We start from the raw sequence: 17,719 nt of genomic DNA on the forward strand, positions 1-17,719 counted from the left end.
TAGCAAAAAAATACACTCATTTGTTATACCACGAGAGTGGCAAACAAACATACAGGCTGTTGGTAAGCAGTCACCGTAGCTTATAGACGCTGTTGGTATTATCCCTTAATTTATTTGAATTGATACCAAAATAATTATTTAAATGTTTCATAACATTTTAAATGTTACTTTTTTAATTGTTGGCCTATGTAGTGAAATTAAAATGTCAATCAATAGGGTAATTCGCCAGTAATTGGACACCGGCCAATAACTGGCCACCTTAAACTAAAAATGAATTATATTCACCTATAAACAGAATTCATTTTAGTATAAGATTTAAATAACTGGCCACCTTATACTAAAATGAATTCTGTTTATAGGTGAATATAATTATTTTTTAGTTTAGGGTGGCCAGATACTAACAGGTGGCCAGTCACTGGCGAATTACCCTATTATCATATTAATTCATCGAATTAAAGCCTATGTGAGATTTAGTTTAAGTATGTTACAGCACAATATATTTTATACAAAGCCGCCATTAACAATAATAACAAAATATAATTGTGACGTTTTCAAGCAAAAGGTACCACACTGTCGCATACCATAAGGACGAAAATTGCTTGTATCTTTATACGAAAAACCTGTCAGAGCGTCCTTATGGCAAGCGACAACGTAGTACCTTTTGATTGGAAACTACACAATATGTTGATTTTTAGTATGTATAAGAAAAGTAAAGTTAACAACCGCCTAAGTCATACCATCTGTTGTAAGGAAATTAATACATATGAAAATATTCTGATTATACTAATTCATCTATTAAAAGTTACCGAAGTTCCAGTGTGAAAAGTATAATTTAATATATCTATAAACCCATAGATGTAGTGCATAATTGTTTTCCATCGTATTTACTCGGAAACATTCGTATTTGTCATGCTATTTCAGTCAACCTCAGTACTTTTTGCACCGAGACTGTATGAAATAGCAAGACGCGTTCGTACGTTTTCGTGAAAATACGATGGAAAATAAGTGTGTACTAGATCTTGTACTACTGGAATCAGTTATGTAACGCTGCCATACATGACCCAAAATTTTTTTATTAAGCTATGAGCTTCATCACATCTGATATTTGAGTAATTATAAGCATTTCTAGCCTGGGGTGGGGTAGGGTGGGGTACAAAGACGGCCGCCACCCGTCATCTTTAAAAAAAATCTATTCTGATCCTGGTGGGTACTTGGGCAAGTTTGGTATCATTTTCGTATAAACCAAAGACGTAGAATTCATTGCTGATATTTGTTTTTTTCAGTTTCATAGTAATTTTACAAGAAAAACGTAAAAAGGTGAAAAATTTGGTTGGAGATTTTTGCTACGCGGAGCCGAAACTACAAAAGATAGAAAGTTGAAATTTGCACACTAGATTACATTTATAAAGTGTACAAGAAATAAGAAGCGATTTTGGGAAATTCAACCCCTAAGGGGGTTAAAAAGGGGATGAAAGTTTGTATGGGGTTCAAGTTTTATTTTAAGCTAGGAATTTGAAACTTCGTAAAACGATATATTATAAACATACAAGAAAACTAATTTCAGCGTTTTTGAAAATTCATCCCCTAAGGTGGTGAAAAAGGGGTTGAAAGTTTGTATGGATATCAAAAAATTTTTCGAACGCGGGACTTGAATCTTTGTATTTGGGGATATTATTAAAAGACAGGAAAAGTAATTTCAGCGTTTTGTAAAATTCATCCCCTAACAGGGTTAAAAAGAGGTTGAAAGTTTGAATCCATTACAAATCCGAGTAGACACACATTTCTTATTGCCTCCCAGGCTTGAAATGTTTAGAATTACTCAAGGAACATATATGATTAAGCTCATAGCTTAATAAAAATTTTTTGGGTCAACTTTATAACTGCCTCCGCTATACGTAGTTAACACGATACTAGATTATACGGTTAAGGGCCACTTGCATCATTCATTAACTACGGGTTTAACCGGTTAAACCTGGAGTTACCAGTACAATTTGACACTGGGTTAACGGTTTAACCGGTTAACCCCGGGTTAGTGGGATGGTGCAAGGTAGGTTAAGAAATGTACAATGCACTGTGCACCAAGTATTAGTATAGTTCTATATGTATGTGAATAACTATAAAATCTGCTCCACACTAAGTGCGCAAACCGCGCGCTAACGGACACGAACCGCGAACAAATGAAACGGCGATGAAGTTCGTCTAAGCTAACTCTGCACCGAGTTAAACAGAACACAGTGAGGGCATGTCCTTATTAAGCGTCTTATTTTCATAGAAATCCGTCATTACATAAGGGGTCATCCATTAATCACGTCACACGTTTAGCGGGTGGGAGGGGGTCAAGAAAATGTGACATGTTGTGACATGGGGGAGGGGGGAGTCACAAACATTGTGACGTCATTTTAACTTCATCACTATTCATCAGTAACCGAAAATTAATTTATATTTTTTTATTCGCTGTACAAGTGTACATTTAAATAATGAGGTTGTGGAAGTAGGTAATTTTCGTTCCTAATTGGTATAACTAATAATACTAATATTTCTTTTACCAAAAATATTTATTTATAAAAAAATAATACCGAGTTAGTATTGCCGATTTCGTTGAAAACAAAATTGCCTAAAATGTGACGTCACACCAGGTGGGGAGGGATTTGCAAAATGTGACCAAGTGTGACAAGGAGGGGGGGAGGGGTTAAAAAAACCTAGTAATTCGTCTGACGTAATTAATGGATGATCCCCAATAGCTGTGACGTATTTTTCATTAAAAACACATGTAAAAATCGTGTAGTCTTTTTCTAAAGCCCCCTCCAGACTATGCGCGTGAATCGCGCGCGAAGCCGCGAACGCGAGTGTGGAGTCGATTTTCGCAGACAGCGAAATCGACTCCACTCTCGCGTTCGCGGCTTCGCCCGCGATTCACGCGCATAGTCTGGAGGGGGCTTATTGCTAAGCTATAAGCGTCGTTATTTCATAAGGATTTGACGTGTACTCTAGGTTTTTGCGTCGTGTTTTAAGTACTTAGTGTGGAGGGGTCCTATCTAGTATATGCTTTACAGTGCCTTCCAAAGCTTATAAATGTATTTGGTTTCAGTCATCGTGATGTGTATATATATGTCGTGTCTGGAAAAACGGTTATTCTTTACAAAAATGCACCTCGGCAACAAGGGCCATAAGGTTCCTTTTTGTGAGGAATGACACATTTAGTGATCCATTTAGTGAGCCCTGTAAGTTCTTTTTTTTAGGGCTCGCCTCATCTCTTGACGCCTAAAAGGTTAAAAGCCTTTTCTATTTAAGTAACTAGTAAAATAGGCTTTTAACCTTTTAGGCGTCAAGAGATGAGGCGAGCCCTAAAAAAAGAGCTAATAGTTAGGGCTTAAGTCTTTTGGATCAGTAAACACATTCATTAATAATAAACATTATGTAGCCTCTATCGTGTTTGACCATAATTTTAATAATAAGTATGAAAAAATGAAAGTGACTCATTATTTTATTAGATACTGACGGTTCTGTGTATTAATCATGAAATTTTTGTCATAACGTAAAAAATACGAAAATCTCATGAATAAAATTCAAGCCCGACTTAAAAAAGAGCGATTCAACAGATTTTATTATTTCCAATTTAATAATTTTAACTTTTCGAGCAAGTAGGGTAATTCGTCAATTACTGGCCACTGTATAGAATTCATTTGGTGGCTAGTTATTGAAGGGTGGCCAGTTATTGAAAACTTATACTAAAATGAATTCTGTTTATAGGGCTTATAACTCGAGCACAAACCTCATACATATCTAGCTTACGCCTTATTCCTTGAGCAATAAGATTGCTTATGCTTTGCATGTTAGAAGAATATATTTTACGGTGAATTGTGTCATTCCGTATAAAAAGGACTGGCGTGCTGTTCAAAATCCCATACAAAAATAGACGTAACGCAAACGCTCGTCACGCTATCGAACGAAATTTACACTAAGGGTTCAGGTCTACATCGATTTTGTCAGGGAATCTATGCGAGGTCCCTTTTTGTAAGGAGCGACACAATTTAAAGATCAATTGTGATGGCATCATTGGCCATGATGGGCAATTGCAGGTGATCGTGAGACCTAAATGGCCTACAGTGGCCCATGATGGAGCGTAATCGTCATTCTGTCGGTTTTGGAGCAAACATCATAAGAAGTGGCGGCCATGATTGTGCGTGCCCACACGATGGAATCGTCGCCCATTCTGCAATGGACCATCATTGCCGCGGTCAGCAACAATTTAGCAGCCGAGGGTCAAATAGTAGTTACCGAAGTTGACGCGGGCCGCACTTTGTTAATATTTATGACATTATCAGACATTGTCGTTTGTAAATATATTACATACAAAATAGCCAGGGACCGCATGTGAGAGGTTCGCGGACAGCATGCGGCCCGCGGGCCGCTGTTGCCGACCGCTGGTGTAGAGGAACCAATGAGAATGTAGTATGTACAATTGTATCATAGTGAGAAGAGATTCGTAATTTCTATAGAACTTTAGGTTGTTATGTGATTTCTCTTTTCACTGTACAAATGCTATAATTATTATTGAATGTTGTGACTATGTTAATATTTATTGTAAGACGCACATGAAAAATACTAAAATATTTTAAAGGTCTATTCTTATATGTGGCTTTCCAACAAAAAAAGGCCCTTAAGAAGGCTCCTTATGCTCACGGATCCTTTTCTGATTGAAAGCCACATATTTTGATATAAACTACGAGTACCCAATAATAGCCCAAAAATACGTTTGCAAATTTCTTTAGGATATTAAATTTTTCTTACCTACTTACATATATTTTACAAAATGTAAGTGAAAATTAGAACTATAGTCCGACCGTAAAAAGTATGCAGCGATTTTGATAGCCCACGCAGTGCAAGTGTCATTTTAAACGTCAAACTTGTATGAAATTATGACGTATACATAACACTTACACTGTGGGGGCTATCAAATCCGCTGCAGACTTTTATTGGTGCGACTATACCATCCTGTTACGAAAATATAATCTTACTGTGTTCAAGATATTATTATACAAAATCAAAAAATTATGTTTCTTCAATATCAAATTTTATTATCAACAATACGCGGCAATAAATAGTCAGCGTCGTGTAATAGGTAGCATCCAAATTTGACCAGCAGGTATACCGGGTGTGCAGGCCACACATGAGCATAACATGAGCAAATAATTAAAACATAGATTGTACTCCTCAAACGGTGACACGTTCAACAGCTTTTAAAAATTATGAAGTATTTAGAGTCCCTATTTTTCATACAAAATAAATATGTATTATCTTCAATGGACACCATCGCCATGCCATATCATTTGTGATTGACGTTGCTTGTCACGCCTTAATCATAACAAAATTCGCAATACATTGAGTCTTAGAATAAACTTTAAAATGTATTTAAAATTAAACCACACGTTATTTTTAAAAGTTGCTGAACTAATGTTGGTCAGTATGAGGAGTACAGCCTACAGTTTAATTTTTTGCTCGTATTACGGGCCACATCCGGTATTTGTTGTATTTTCGACCGACTTAAAAAGAGGTTGTGATTGTGAGTTCGTCATGCCTAGTCTGTCATGTTTTTTTGTATAAAAAATCTCAAAACAATTCTATATTATAAATTATGTGTTTTTTATTTATGTGTTGAAAGGACGACTGTTTTTATTTACCTATTTAATTATTATGTAAAATATCGTCGCATTATTAAATTAAGAAGAATGGCACGAAATAATAAATAAATTATACTATTTACCCAAGGCACAATAAACGACTGTCTCTCTCACTCTCAAGCCATTTTAAATTGGGTAAAAAGGGACAACTAGTGTGCTTCTTGCATTAGGTATGTGTACTATATGTAGTTCAGTATGAAAAGGTACCTTAAGGCGATCGGCGCTTACGTTGTGAATTTACATTTGTAATTATTTATTGAATTAAGGCACCAATACTAATGAAGTGCTATCCGCCAGAGGTACCTTTTTACACGGAACGACGCATATTATTTTTAATTGCTATTGTATTGTGAGAACTTGTGATATCAAGTGTTATGTTGCTTCTAAGTTATAGTATGTTCTGTTGTAAATTAAGTTGAATAAAATAATCGTGGACTTATATTTTTTCTTTCTGTATAAAAAGAGCATAAATGTGCTCTGAGCACTGAAGTTTGAAAATTGCGGGCATCTTTCTCTGTCACTCTAATTACGCTTTGATTGCAGTAAAAGAGAAAGTTGCCCGCAATTTGCGAACATCGGTGTTCGCGGTAGGTCCTCTGGCCTTTAACCTTTTGAACGCCACAGACGGCAATTGACGTCAACGCAAAATCGTGACAACGACGCCAAAGACGGCATTTGACGTCAATCGTTTTTTGATGAAATTCTATTGAAAAACACCCCACTTTTAGGTTGGCATTCACAAAACTAATTTTACCCCCGTGGCGTCAGCGGCACGGCAAATGGATGCGCCGTTTGGCGTTCAAAAGGTTAAGTAGGTACCTATAAAATAAATATTCAGTATGAGAAGAAATGGATTACTAAATAATACAAATTTGGTAATTAAAATATTATATTATTTACATCACTTCATATATTGATTGCAGTTCAAAAGCCTGTGCTTCTGATCATCATACCACAATTTTAATGGAAATAATATACTCAACAATAGTACATTATTGTCGAGGCTCGGAAGTAGCTACTTGCAGGCTGAGGATTCGTTTTAAACGGACGACCTTGGGAGTCCGTTTAATTGAATTCGAAGCCAGCAAGTAGCCTTCCAGCCGAGTCATATATAGTGCTTTTCTCAAAAATGGTGCAAGAAATATAAATATCATAGAAATATTTTACAAAAGCAACGTTCTTACATATATATTTTGATAGAAATAAGCCCATGCCGCCATTTTATTTTTTTTTATAAAAAAATTGAAGTGTATTTTTCTGCCAAAAATACGCCAACCTATTTGAGACATCTAAATTAATAGTCGCGGTACTAATCAGCTGTTTGGCTGTTTAATGGGCCTGTGCCTTCATTTGATATGGTCATTTCAACTTTTAAAAAGTTTGGAACTCTACAAATAATGGAATTTGTATGCAACATTGCAGTCCCAAAATCGAGACTGCAATGTTTTTAACTTTTTAATTTTTGACTAACCATAAACTACGCGCTTCGCGACCTAGTTTTTAGACGGCAAAGTCGACTTTGCCGTCCATTTTTGAGAAAATTAAATTATTATTTATACTTAATCAATCCTATAAAGTTCACTTGTTAAAGAGTCTAGACTGTTAGCCAATTAATAAAAAACCTGGTTAATCCACCATTTAACCTTTACAAACAGTACAAAATGTTATTTTAGTATTATTAGAAATTAAAATTAAAATACATAATTTTTCATTACCTAAGGGGCTGTCCATAAATTAAGTCATCGATTTTTGACCCCCCTTCCCCAAAATCATCCAAAAATCATGGTTCGATTTCATCCAAAAATCATCCAAAAATTTATGAAGCCCCCTAAAGCAAAAATAATTTTAAATAGAGAGTTACTCTTATGGTAAATTATGTAGCTACAGTACATTTACTGCCATCTTTCGAGAGAAGATTAAACCTGTTAGAACGCCATTTGACTATTATTATCCTTATTCTTTCACTGATATGTGTTAACTTGTTAAATATTTAATATTAACGCCATCTACTCGAGAGTAGGCTGAAGATTATGGCGCCATCGCTCGAAAAGATTGCAGCCTTATAGACCTTTGGCCTACAGTCGACTAGATGGCGTTAGTATTAATATTTAACAAGTTAACACATATCAGTGAAAGAATTAGGCTCAATGGCGTTCTAAAAATTTTAATGATCTCTGTCGACCGGTCTGGCCTAGTGGGTAGTGACCCTGCCTATGAAGCCGACGGTCCCGGGTTCGAATCCTGGTAAGGGCATTTATTTGTATTATGATATATATGATACAGATACTTGTTCCTGAGTCATGGTTGTTTTCTATGTATTTAAGTATTTATATATTATATATACATATATCGTTGTCTGAGTACCCACAACACAAGTTTACCGTGGGGCTTAGTCAATTTGTGTAAAAATGTCCTATAATATTTATTTATTTATCTGTCGAAAGGTAGCAGTAAATGTACTGACTAGGTACATAACTTACTTGGACAATATGCCTCTAGTCTAAATTCTCTTTGCCTAGAGCAAAGAGTGATAGATTGTAGTCGAGGAGTACCGTGTAATGTTAAACAACAAAACAATATCCATCAGTAATAACAATTTGATCAATCAGTAAAGTAACGATAATATTACAAGATAACACCAAAGTTCTATAGAGTTCCATCATAATTTCATAGAAATTTGACGTTTAAAATAACACTTGCACTGCGTGGGCTATCAAAAACGCTGCAGACTTTTCTTGGTCTAACTAACAAGAATACAACGCGCGTGCTAGTAACCGGTTACCGCAGTTTATGGATCCTAAAATGATAGCTATATAGCTATATAGTATGTACAAAAATTTGGTAAAAAAAAAAACAACTTGACTTTCTATGGATCCTAAAATGATAGATACAGTACAAAATTGTTATAAAATGCATGATAAAATTTTAACTTCCAAATCGAAATCTTGTGTTTTTAGTATCTACCATATAAAACACTATCTCGGGTGTCACACGCGCGCTGCCTTAAAAAACCCTATAACTGTTGAACTTATAATAACATCACTCATAAGTCCACCTTAGCGACCATGCTGACTCATAAGTCCACCTTAGCGCCCATGCTGACTCATAAGTCCACCTTAGCGCCCATGCTGAGCGGTATGGCCTGCAGTTCTGTCCGGAGACACAGGAACTCTCCGGTGACGCAGGTGATGGCGGCACAGACCACGTTCAGGGTCCACCAGGAGAAGGTCACCGGGAACGCCCCGTTGTAGCACCAGCAGATGAAGAGGTGGATGAAGTGGTATGTGCAGCTGCGGAGTTAAAAATCGATGAAAATTATCAATATACACGGTGGCTAAAATACCTATAAATACATTCCCGTTGCCAGCAGGGAGGTTTTGGGAAGATGCTGAGCAACTTTTACTATGGGACCAACACTAAAATCGCGAAAAAAAATTTGTCTGTTTCATACATTTTGGCTGGTCCATTTTCTATGAGGGTAAATAAACTAAAAGGACATATCTGCCCCCCTGGGCCTACTAGACTAACCCCCACCCTTTCACGCAAATTAGGCGCCAGTCAGTTTCGGAAACCTACAATACAAAGGGATTGCTTGTAAATCTTACTTATTCTTCTTAGCGTTTAGAAATTATATTTTTCAGTGGTTATTAGGTTGATTTCAATACCTTGTGAGTTTCTTTAAGTATATAACAACATTTTAAGTGATGATTATTGTGTAATTCCACAGAAAAATGTGAAAAATGTGTTTGAGATGTGTTTGTTTACATGATAGGACAAGTAAGGATGAATACACTTTATGTTAGCACATTACCTGAAGTCTAAGCACAGCTTAGTCCTCCCGACGAGCAGCCAAAGTGCAATCGCACCAAATATGGCATTTATTACAAACGCTATGATCACCGAGCGGCCCTCGCTGTCTCGGATGTGCAGCTCCTGAAACAAAGCAACTTATGGTCGTCACAACCCTCGGATATGAGAATTTGATGTAGAATAAGAAGATTAATGGTTAGTCTTAATTAGGAGTCAAGCCAAAGGGTTTGTTTAACTTATTTCTAACATATCAAAATCTATAGTTATTTGTTTTACAAGGGGGCAAAGTTGTTGTTTAACCGCTCATGCTAATATTGATACCCGAGCAAGCGAAAGATTCCAAAATTGAATTCAATGAATGGAATCATGAGCATTACGAGGGTTTCAAAGCATGAGGATTAAACAAAATTTGCCCCCCGAGTGAAACACAAAAATTTTCACCACACCAACCCTAAGAAAATATTAACTGTAAGATATCAAACAAAAACAAGTCCAAATGAATGTTTATCATACAAAATCATTTAAAAGTCTATGTAACCAGCAAACATAAGAAAACAACTCAATATTTCCATTTGATTACTTTGCCTCACATGTGAATAAAATGCAACTTTGTAAAGTAAAGTAAAGTAAAGTAAAGTAAAAATTTATTTGTGGAACACAGGTACAGTTAAGGTGTTATATATAAAATAATAAATAGAGCTCTGTGTTTTGCCTATTGGCGTACAAATATTAAACTTAAAATAATGGTGACTCATTACGAGTATGTTTACCATAAATTATTACATTTAAACAATAGCTATGTCTATTAGTAATATTACGGCAATAAACATTGAGAATAGAATATTATATTGTTTAACTTCCAAATAAAATAATAAAATTTCTGAAATCACACAATTACAATCAAAAACTAAATAACTTAAACTACTATTATACAGGGTGTTTACTAAAATGGACAAGTTATAATTGTTTCAGGTGTCTGCAAGAAATTCACTTACTGAGTAATAGCATTTGTTAATTAAGTATGTTTTTAGTTGTATTTTAAACTGGTCAGGTTTCAGGCACTTTATATAGTTTGGGATTTTATTGAAAATTTTTGGAGCCATACCTAGTATACTCTTACCTAAGAAAGCTGTGTTGTGTTGATTATTGCAGATGTTGTTAAGATATTGTACACGTAGAGGAAGCTTGCGTTGTTGAGATATCAATTTGAATAGGTGTGGATTGTTTTTTATAAAATTTGCTAGTTCATATATGTATAGTGCTGGAAACGTTAGGATTTTAAAAGATCTAAAGAATGGAACACAGCTATCCCTCATATTGATTCCACAAATGGCCCGTACGCATCTTTTTTGGGCTTTGAAAACAGCTTCTCTATTGACTGAGTTCCCCCAAAAAATAACACCATATCGTAATATAGAGGCTACAAGGCCATGATATGCAGTTATTAGTGCATTATTATCAACTACTTTTGCAAGTTTTTGTAGTGCAAATGCTGATTTGTTTATTTTTTTACATATATATTCTATATGGTTTTTCCATGTGAGTTGATCATCAATCATAAGCCCCAAAAATTTTGTTACAGCTACTCTCTCTATTGTATTATTATCATATTTAATATTTATATTAAGAACCGTTTTTCGCTGGTGAAAGTGCATGATATTGGTTTTGTTTAAATTAATAATTAAATTATTGTTATTGAGCCATCTTATCATTTCATTTAAAACTGAATTTATATCTTGTTCATAGTTAACATTCTCGTTAAAACTTACAATTGAGGTACTATCATCAGCAAACATGATCATTGGATGATGAACTTTACTCGGGAAGTCATTTATGTACACTAAGAAAAGGAGTGGGCCAAGTACGCTGCCTTGAGGGACGCCATATTGCATATTTAATTCTTCAGAAACATATATTTTTTCGAATTTACTATTTTTACATATTCTAGATATTTCCGTATATTGAGGGCGATTTTTGAGATAGGATTCTATGAGATCTAAGACATTACTTCTTATTCCATATCTATTTAATTTGTAGAGCAATAACTTGTGATCAACATAATCGAACGCTTTGGTCATGTCAGTAAACACTGCACAAACAGGTGTTCGCTTATCTACATTTTCTATTACAATTTTTAATAGGTCATATATTGCCATGTTTATAGTGATATTCTTTCTGAAACCTTTCTGTTCCTTGCATAGAATGTTGAATTTATCAAAGAAGTCATATAATTTTTGATATATTATTTTTTCAAATATTTTTGCAAATATCGGGATAAGGGCTATTGGTCTATAATTTTGTGGATTTTCTTTATCGCCTTTTTTATATAATGGTTTAATAACGGTCTTTTTTAGACTATTCGGATAAATGCCAGCACTAATTGATAAGTTAATAATGTAACTTAAATGTTTGTCAAGTATATCACTAACACATTTTATGACGTTTGTATTAATGTTGTCATAACCAACGCTCTTTGTGTTTTTTAATGATCGTATGATTAATCTAACTTCCTGTGCTGATGTTGGAGTCATAAACATGGATTGAGGGTTTAAATCTATTTTTGTTTGTGCTTGTTCATTTTGTGTAGAGCTGTTAGGCCTGTGTATAAAGTAATCATTGAGTGCATTAGCTATTTCTGAAGGATCTGTTACAATTTTACTGTCTTGCTTAATTTTTGTAATGCTTTCTTTTGGTAAATTAATTTTACTGTTGTTTATGATTTGCCATGTAGTCCTTGCTTTATTATTAGACGCATTTATTTTGTAATTATTTTGAGCTTTTTGAGTTAACCTAATAATTTTTCGATATTGGCGCGTGTAGTTTTTTAAGCGAATTTTATTATTTTCAGAGGGTGAATATCTGTATTGCCACAGTAAAGCTCTCTGCTTTTTGCTGCACACTTTAATGCCACGAGAAATCCACTTAATTTTTTTATTCGTTTGAATAGTTATTATTTTCTTAGGAAAGCAAAGACTGTATAGTAAACGAAAGGTTTCTAAGAATGACTCGTATGCTATATTTGGATCACACGTATTGTAGATATCAGAAAAAGACAAACACGATAAGTGATTTCTAAACTTTTTTATGTTTTCCCTGGAGTAATCATATTTTTGAACTCTCCAATATGTTAATGTACAGGATTTTTTAGTAGGTATTTTGAGCACTTGAGCTGTATGATCAGAGAGTCCGAGGTCAAGTACATAGCTTTTATGTCCTCGTTTAAGATTATGGGCAAAATTATCTATACATGTGTTACTGATTAATCTCGTTGGTTGTCTGATTTCTAATTTTAAATTGTAGCTATATAGAAAGGATTCAAATTCCAGTGTTACATTATTTCTATTTAATATATCAATATTGAAATCACCACAGATTATTATATTCTTGTCCAAATTATTGTATATTTTACGCAGTATTATGTCTAGTTTTTCATAGAAAGTATTAAAATTGTTTCTATTTGGGATTCTGTATACACATACAATTATAGTTTTATGTTGGAATAATTCAATGGCACAGCATTCGAAGTTTTCTTCTAATGACAGTTTTTCAATGTCTGGTATTACTTTGTATTGAATACCTGATTTTACGAGAATACAGGCGCCACCACGTCTCTTATTTGTTCTTGAATAGCATGCTGCTAGTTGGTAGTTTGGTAAAGTTAAAAGATCTTCGTACCCAGCCATCATAAAATGTTCTGTTACACACAAAATATCTATGTCGATTTGTTTCTCTTTTAGCTCATTGATGTGCACAGTCAGTAGTTCCGCTTTATTTACAAGACCAGCAATATTTTGATGCATCACATGTAGCGTGTTATACACGAAAAAACTCTTCTATTCCGTTTTCACTCGTTGGTGTGTGTGTTGTGTTTTGTAAACCAATCATTGCAGATTTATCATCATTATTTGTATTATTTTCATTGAGTTGATCAATGTATAACATTGACTGGTATATGTTATGAAAAATGTTTTTTATACCCTTGTTGTTTATTTCGCCAGTTCGTCTGTAGAACATGTCATATTCATATGATAGGTCTTGGTTAGAGTCCAACAAGTATGCGTAGTTATATGATTCGACATCGGGATATAGCAAATTGTTAAACGTTTCTATTCTCCAGTTGTATATATTGCTGTTGTCATTACACTTGTACGTCGGTGCACATATAATTATGTTAGTGTTTAATATATTTCTTAACTGTTCTCTAATGTATATAATTAATTCGTGGTAATTCTTTGTTTCTTCAAAATCTCTATTTCCAAGTAATATTATACAGTAATCATTTATAGTAAGATCCTTCGTTTTTGACTGTATATCTTTTAGCAGGTCTTTGATACCAGCATTTGGCGATTTAAAGTGCGTGACTTGTGTGTTTGTTTGGATTACGCTATTACAGATGTCTAGTATTTTATTTTGATTGTTTGCGCTTAAGATGACTATTTGTTTTTTTGTATTACTTGTTTTGGGCTTCTGATGTTCGTTTTGCAGTTTACTTGGTGACACTGTTGAGTTGTGAGTTTTTTGGTCAACTTCGTTCGTATTAGTATGTTTAGCAATGGACGTCGATTCAGGATCTGGCAGAGGTGTACTGCTGCTAGTCGGTATCGGAAAATTCGTTCTTTGTGGTGTATCACTTTGTGACTGTGAGTTATTTAGCTTATTTTTCAACATTTGCCGTTTAACTTTTTTTGTTTTTTTAGTTTTATTCGGCGTTTCATCCGAGTCTTGCTTGCTCGTACAATTTTTCATAGTATTTTTAAGGTTGCAGACTTCTGCATTTATTCGTGTGATTTCATCATGCGCACTTTGTAGTTGTATTTTCAGTTGTTCTATTTCTCCTTTCAATTGCTGCGTTTGAGAGGTGTCGAGGAAAGATATATTCGGGTGATTAACAATAGACGAGCGCGGGCTACAGTATTTCCACGTGTTGTTATCGTCGGTTGCGTCGAAGATAGATGTATTTAGCATACTATGGACTGATCGAGACTTATCTTGATAAGGTGTGACTAGGTTCGTCGTCATCGAGTCATTTTTATTTGGCGAAATAATTGTGTGAGTTGGTGCCGTCAATGCTAGCCTATTTTCTGCCATTGTTACTTCAGCTGATAAAGTTAACGTATCTTCTCGATTATAACAGCAACTACGACACTTCCAGTTTTCTTTATTCTCTACTGTCATTAATGTATACCGTTTGCCAGTCACCCCCATTCGTTCTAAGCAATCCAAACAGTATCGAATACTGCAGGTGGAGCAATCTAGAGCATGTCTAGTTGAAATTCTTTTATCACATCTACCACACTTCCCTGGTGGACTCATAGTGATATTCGTTTATTGAGTGTTCTATGAATCAATGAGTTGCATTTAGTGTTGAGTAAGTATATATAATACAACGTAAGTGATTATTTTAGGCATTGTCGTAGGTATTATATGCATCTTGTCACCATCATGCGGAGTGGATAGGTATAATCAATCTTCATATGGTACATATTAGTTTAAGTGTGGTGTAAGTAAAGTATCAATAATATTATCGAAGTAACGAAGCAATAATGTTCACAAAATAACACTTTTTGTTTAAAGTTCAACAGAGGTCACTCAAATTCTCAGAACTGGCAGCGTCGTATTCAACGTCCAAAATGTCCTAAGTGCCGCAGCGTTTCATATAACTTTTCGCGTTTTGTTAAAATCGTTTGCCAAATTCGCGCGCACTTTTGATTATAAAAGGTTTTGTGTAATTTCTCCTAAATTCTAGCTTATATTTTCACTGAGTTTATGCACTATACAATCACTGTCTAATTACGAATATTTTGATGTAAGTTTAATAGAAGACAACACACTTTGTACCAGTTAAATTAATTTTTAAATGGGAGTGTTTGATAAACGTTGTTTACTTGAGCACGAATCGCTCCTCTTTTTTGCTATCGGTTTTTGAACAATCAAGAGAGCCTTTACCAGTTGGTGTTACCAAGAATTATATTTAAGTTTCTAAATAGCCTATGAAATAAAAAGAGGTGCCTACACCAGTTGTTTTGTATTATATTAATGTTTGTTTTGTTATTTGTATGTGTCAGCCAAGTAACTAAGTCCTTTATAATTGACTAATAGAAATTCTTACATTGCTTCCTCACTCTAGCAGATGGCTAACAAACAGGGCCGTGCGTACTAAGGTATAAGCTGTGACTCACATGATATTCGAAGATGTGATCTAAAGTCCTCGTCGACCCCGTCAGATCCTGCATGATAGCCATGAGCAGGCTCAAGGTCAGGTACAGAACCGACTGAATGGCCACTATTTGGGACACAATGAGGCAGGGGTCCCATTGCGTGTAGCGGAATGAACCCGTTAACTTCTTCATTCTAGACATTTAACTGTAATTTATCGATAACACAAGCATTCACATGGCTTGGTAACTTTATTATGATTTGGAGAGTTCAGATTTATGTGAAGAATAATCGTATACATAAGGATTTTTAATGAAAAATACTGAGATACGAAATTTCGTTCGCAGATGTGCAATATTTGTCAATGTAATTTGTGAACTTGGAGGATATAACCAACGGAGACGCCATGTCTAAAATTTTCGGTACAAAATAGTCTGCCGTTTTTTGCGGGGGAGGGGCGCATCAAATGTATAGGTACGTCATGTCAGATAAACGTCAGTCCATACATATGGTTGACATGAGGTTGACCATTGGCCGCCTATTTTCGACAGAGGGGAACGCCTGTTAATGGCGGCTCCATTGTTAATTACTCCGAGTTTGTGAAGCATGATGTGCTTTTAATTTCGTTATTTGCTCGTTGAAATGAAGATCAAAATACGGCAATATAAACTTTATTCACTTGCAATAAGAGACATATGGTTTTAAGTTATCTATGATACAATAGCGATAAAAGTCTCTGCTAGATGCAAAATCTACGCGTCAAATTATGTCAAAATTGACAGCGCGTTTTGTGACTGCTTCGTATTGTTCAACAGATCTAATTTGTTTTACTGTAAACTAGAAATTAATATAATTATCGAAATCCTGTTTATTATTATACATTTAATTAAAATCCAGAATACGTGAATATTACTATTTTGGTATTTTTTGAATTCTACTTACTTAATAAATAATGTAAGAAAGTAAATAATCATACGAGTTGCAAAACGAAATTGTCAAGTCGGAGTCGGGCAAGACGTCTAGTTAATATTATTCATAGGTTTATATAGAGACAGTCATAAGAAATTTGTAACACTCTTTCGATTATTAGTTGTGTTATTGTCCAACCAGTTGATAGGCCTGTGTTTAACGCGATGGACGTGATGCATGCGTGTCGCTGCTGCCTGCGGTGTGCTCCGGACAAGGACCTAACCACTCCGTACACACATAACGGCCAAACAGAGATATATTATGACATGATTAAGGAATGCTTCGATATACATGTAAATGTAGCTTTTATTTGGCATATTAGGCAATTTATTTGTATTCGTGTTACTGAAATCAAAGAAATTCCCTATTATTTTTATTTTTTCTCTTTCATATTGAAGTGATGCTGGCAAATGCCTAATATTTTTTTGTTCTATCTACAAATTGTCTTCTAATACTGTGCAAACTCACTAACATTCAGTCTTGTAATGATTATTGTTTGTTTAATCTTCTAGCTTTGATCATAAAGTGATTTGAGATACAAGATTTTCATAGTTCAGGTTAGCAAGACTGTTAAAAACAGTATATTTTATTAGCCTAATGTAAATGTATGACTATGTTGTTCTAATAAAGATTACTACTGAACATGCAGCTGGTAGTGGGCGGCTCGGGCTCGTGCGGCATCTGCTCGGCGTGCGTGGGCCGCCTGCGAGACGCGAGCGACTTCAAGCTGCAAGTGCAGCGTAGCCAGGCAAAGCTGCAGGGGGTGCTACTTGATAAAGGTTAGCTGCTAAAGTCAAAAGATAAACACAACCAAATTGTTGTCGCTTCCAAATATTGCCTGGCCAGCGTTTGAGCGGGTTCAGAGTGTATATTTCCACTACCAGGGCCTCTTCACTTTACTTGATTTCAGTGCAAAGGTAACTTTACTAAAAATATGCGCTTACCTATTTGTTGAAGCACAACACAATTATTTTTTGATATAGGAGGCAAAGAAAAGACAAATCACCTGATGGTAAGCGATTACCATCAGCCATAGACAGCCACAACACCAGAGGGCTTGTAAGTGCATTGACTCAATTTAAGATGGGAGTACTCTCGTTTCT

At 35.0% G+C, this 17,719-nt stretch overlaps 2 protein-coding genes across 2 annotated transcripts in view; one reads left to right on the forward strand and one right to left on the reverse strand.

Annotated features, from left to right (window-relative positions):
• LOC134673873 (uncharacterized) overlaps positions 1 to 17,719 on the forward strand; it is a 244,826-nt gene that overhangs the window by 112,244 nt on the left and 114,863 nt on the right. The window lies entirely within an intron of this gene.
• On the reverse strand, positions 6,553 to 16,019 carry LOC134674059 (protein SYS1 homolog). The gene is made up of 3 exons (XM_063532109.1): positions 15,671 to 16,019; positions 9,493 to 9,614; positions 6,553 to 8,971 (listed from the first exon to the last, which is right to left on the reverse strand). Exons 1-3 carry the CDS (start codon positions 15,848 to 15,850, stop codon positions 8,785 to 8,787), a joined length of 489 nt encoding a protein of 162 aa, XP_063388179.1. The 5' UTR covers positions 15,851 to 16,019; the 3' UTR covers positions 6,553 to 8,784.

Source organism: Cydia fagiglandana, chromosome 19 (genome assembly GCF_963556715.1).
Source record: "Cydia fagiglandana chromosome 19, ilCydFagi1.1, whole genome shotgun sequence".
Taxonomy (NCBI): Eukaryota; Metazoa; Arthropoda; class Insecta; order Lepidoptera; family Tortricidae; genus Cydia; species Cydia fagiglandana.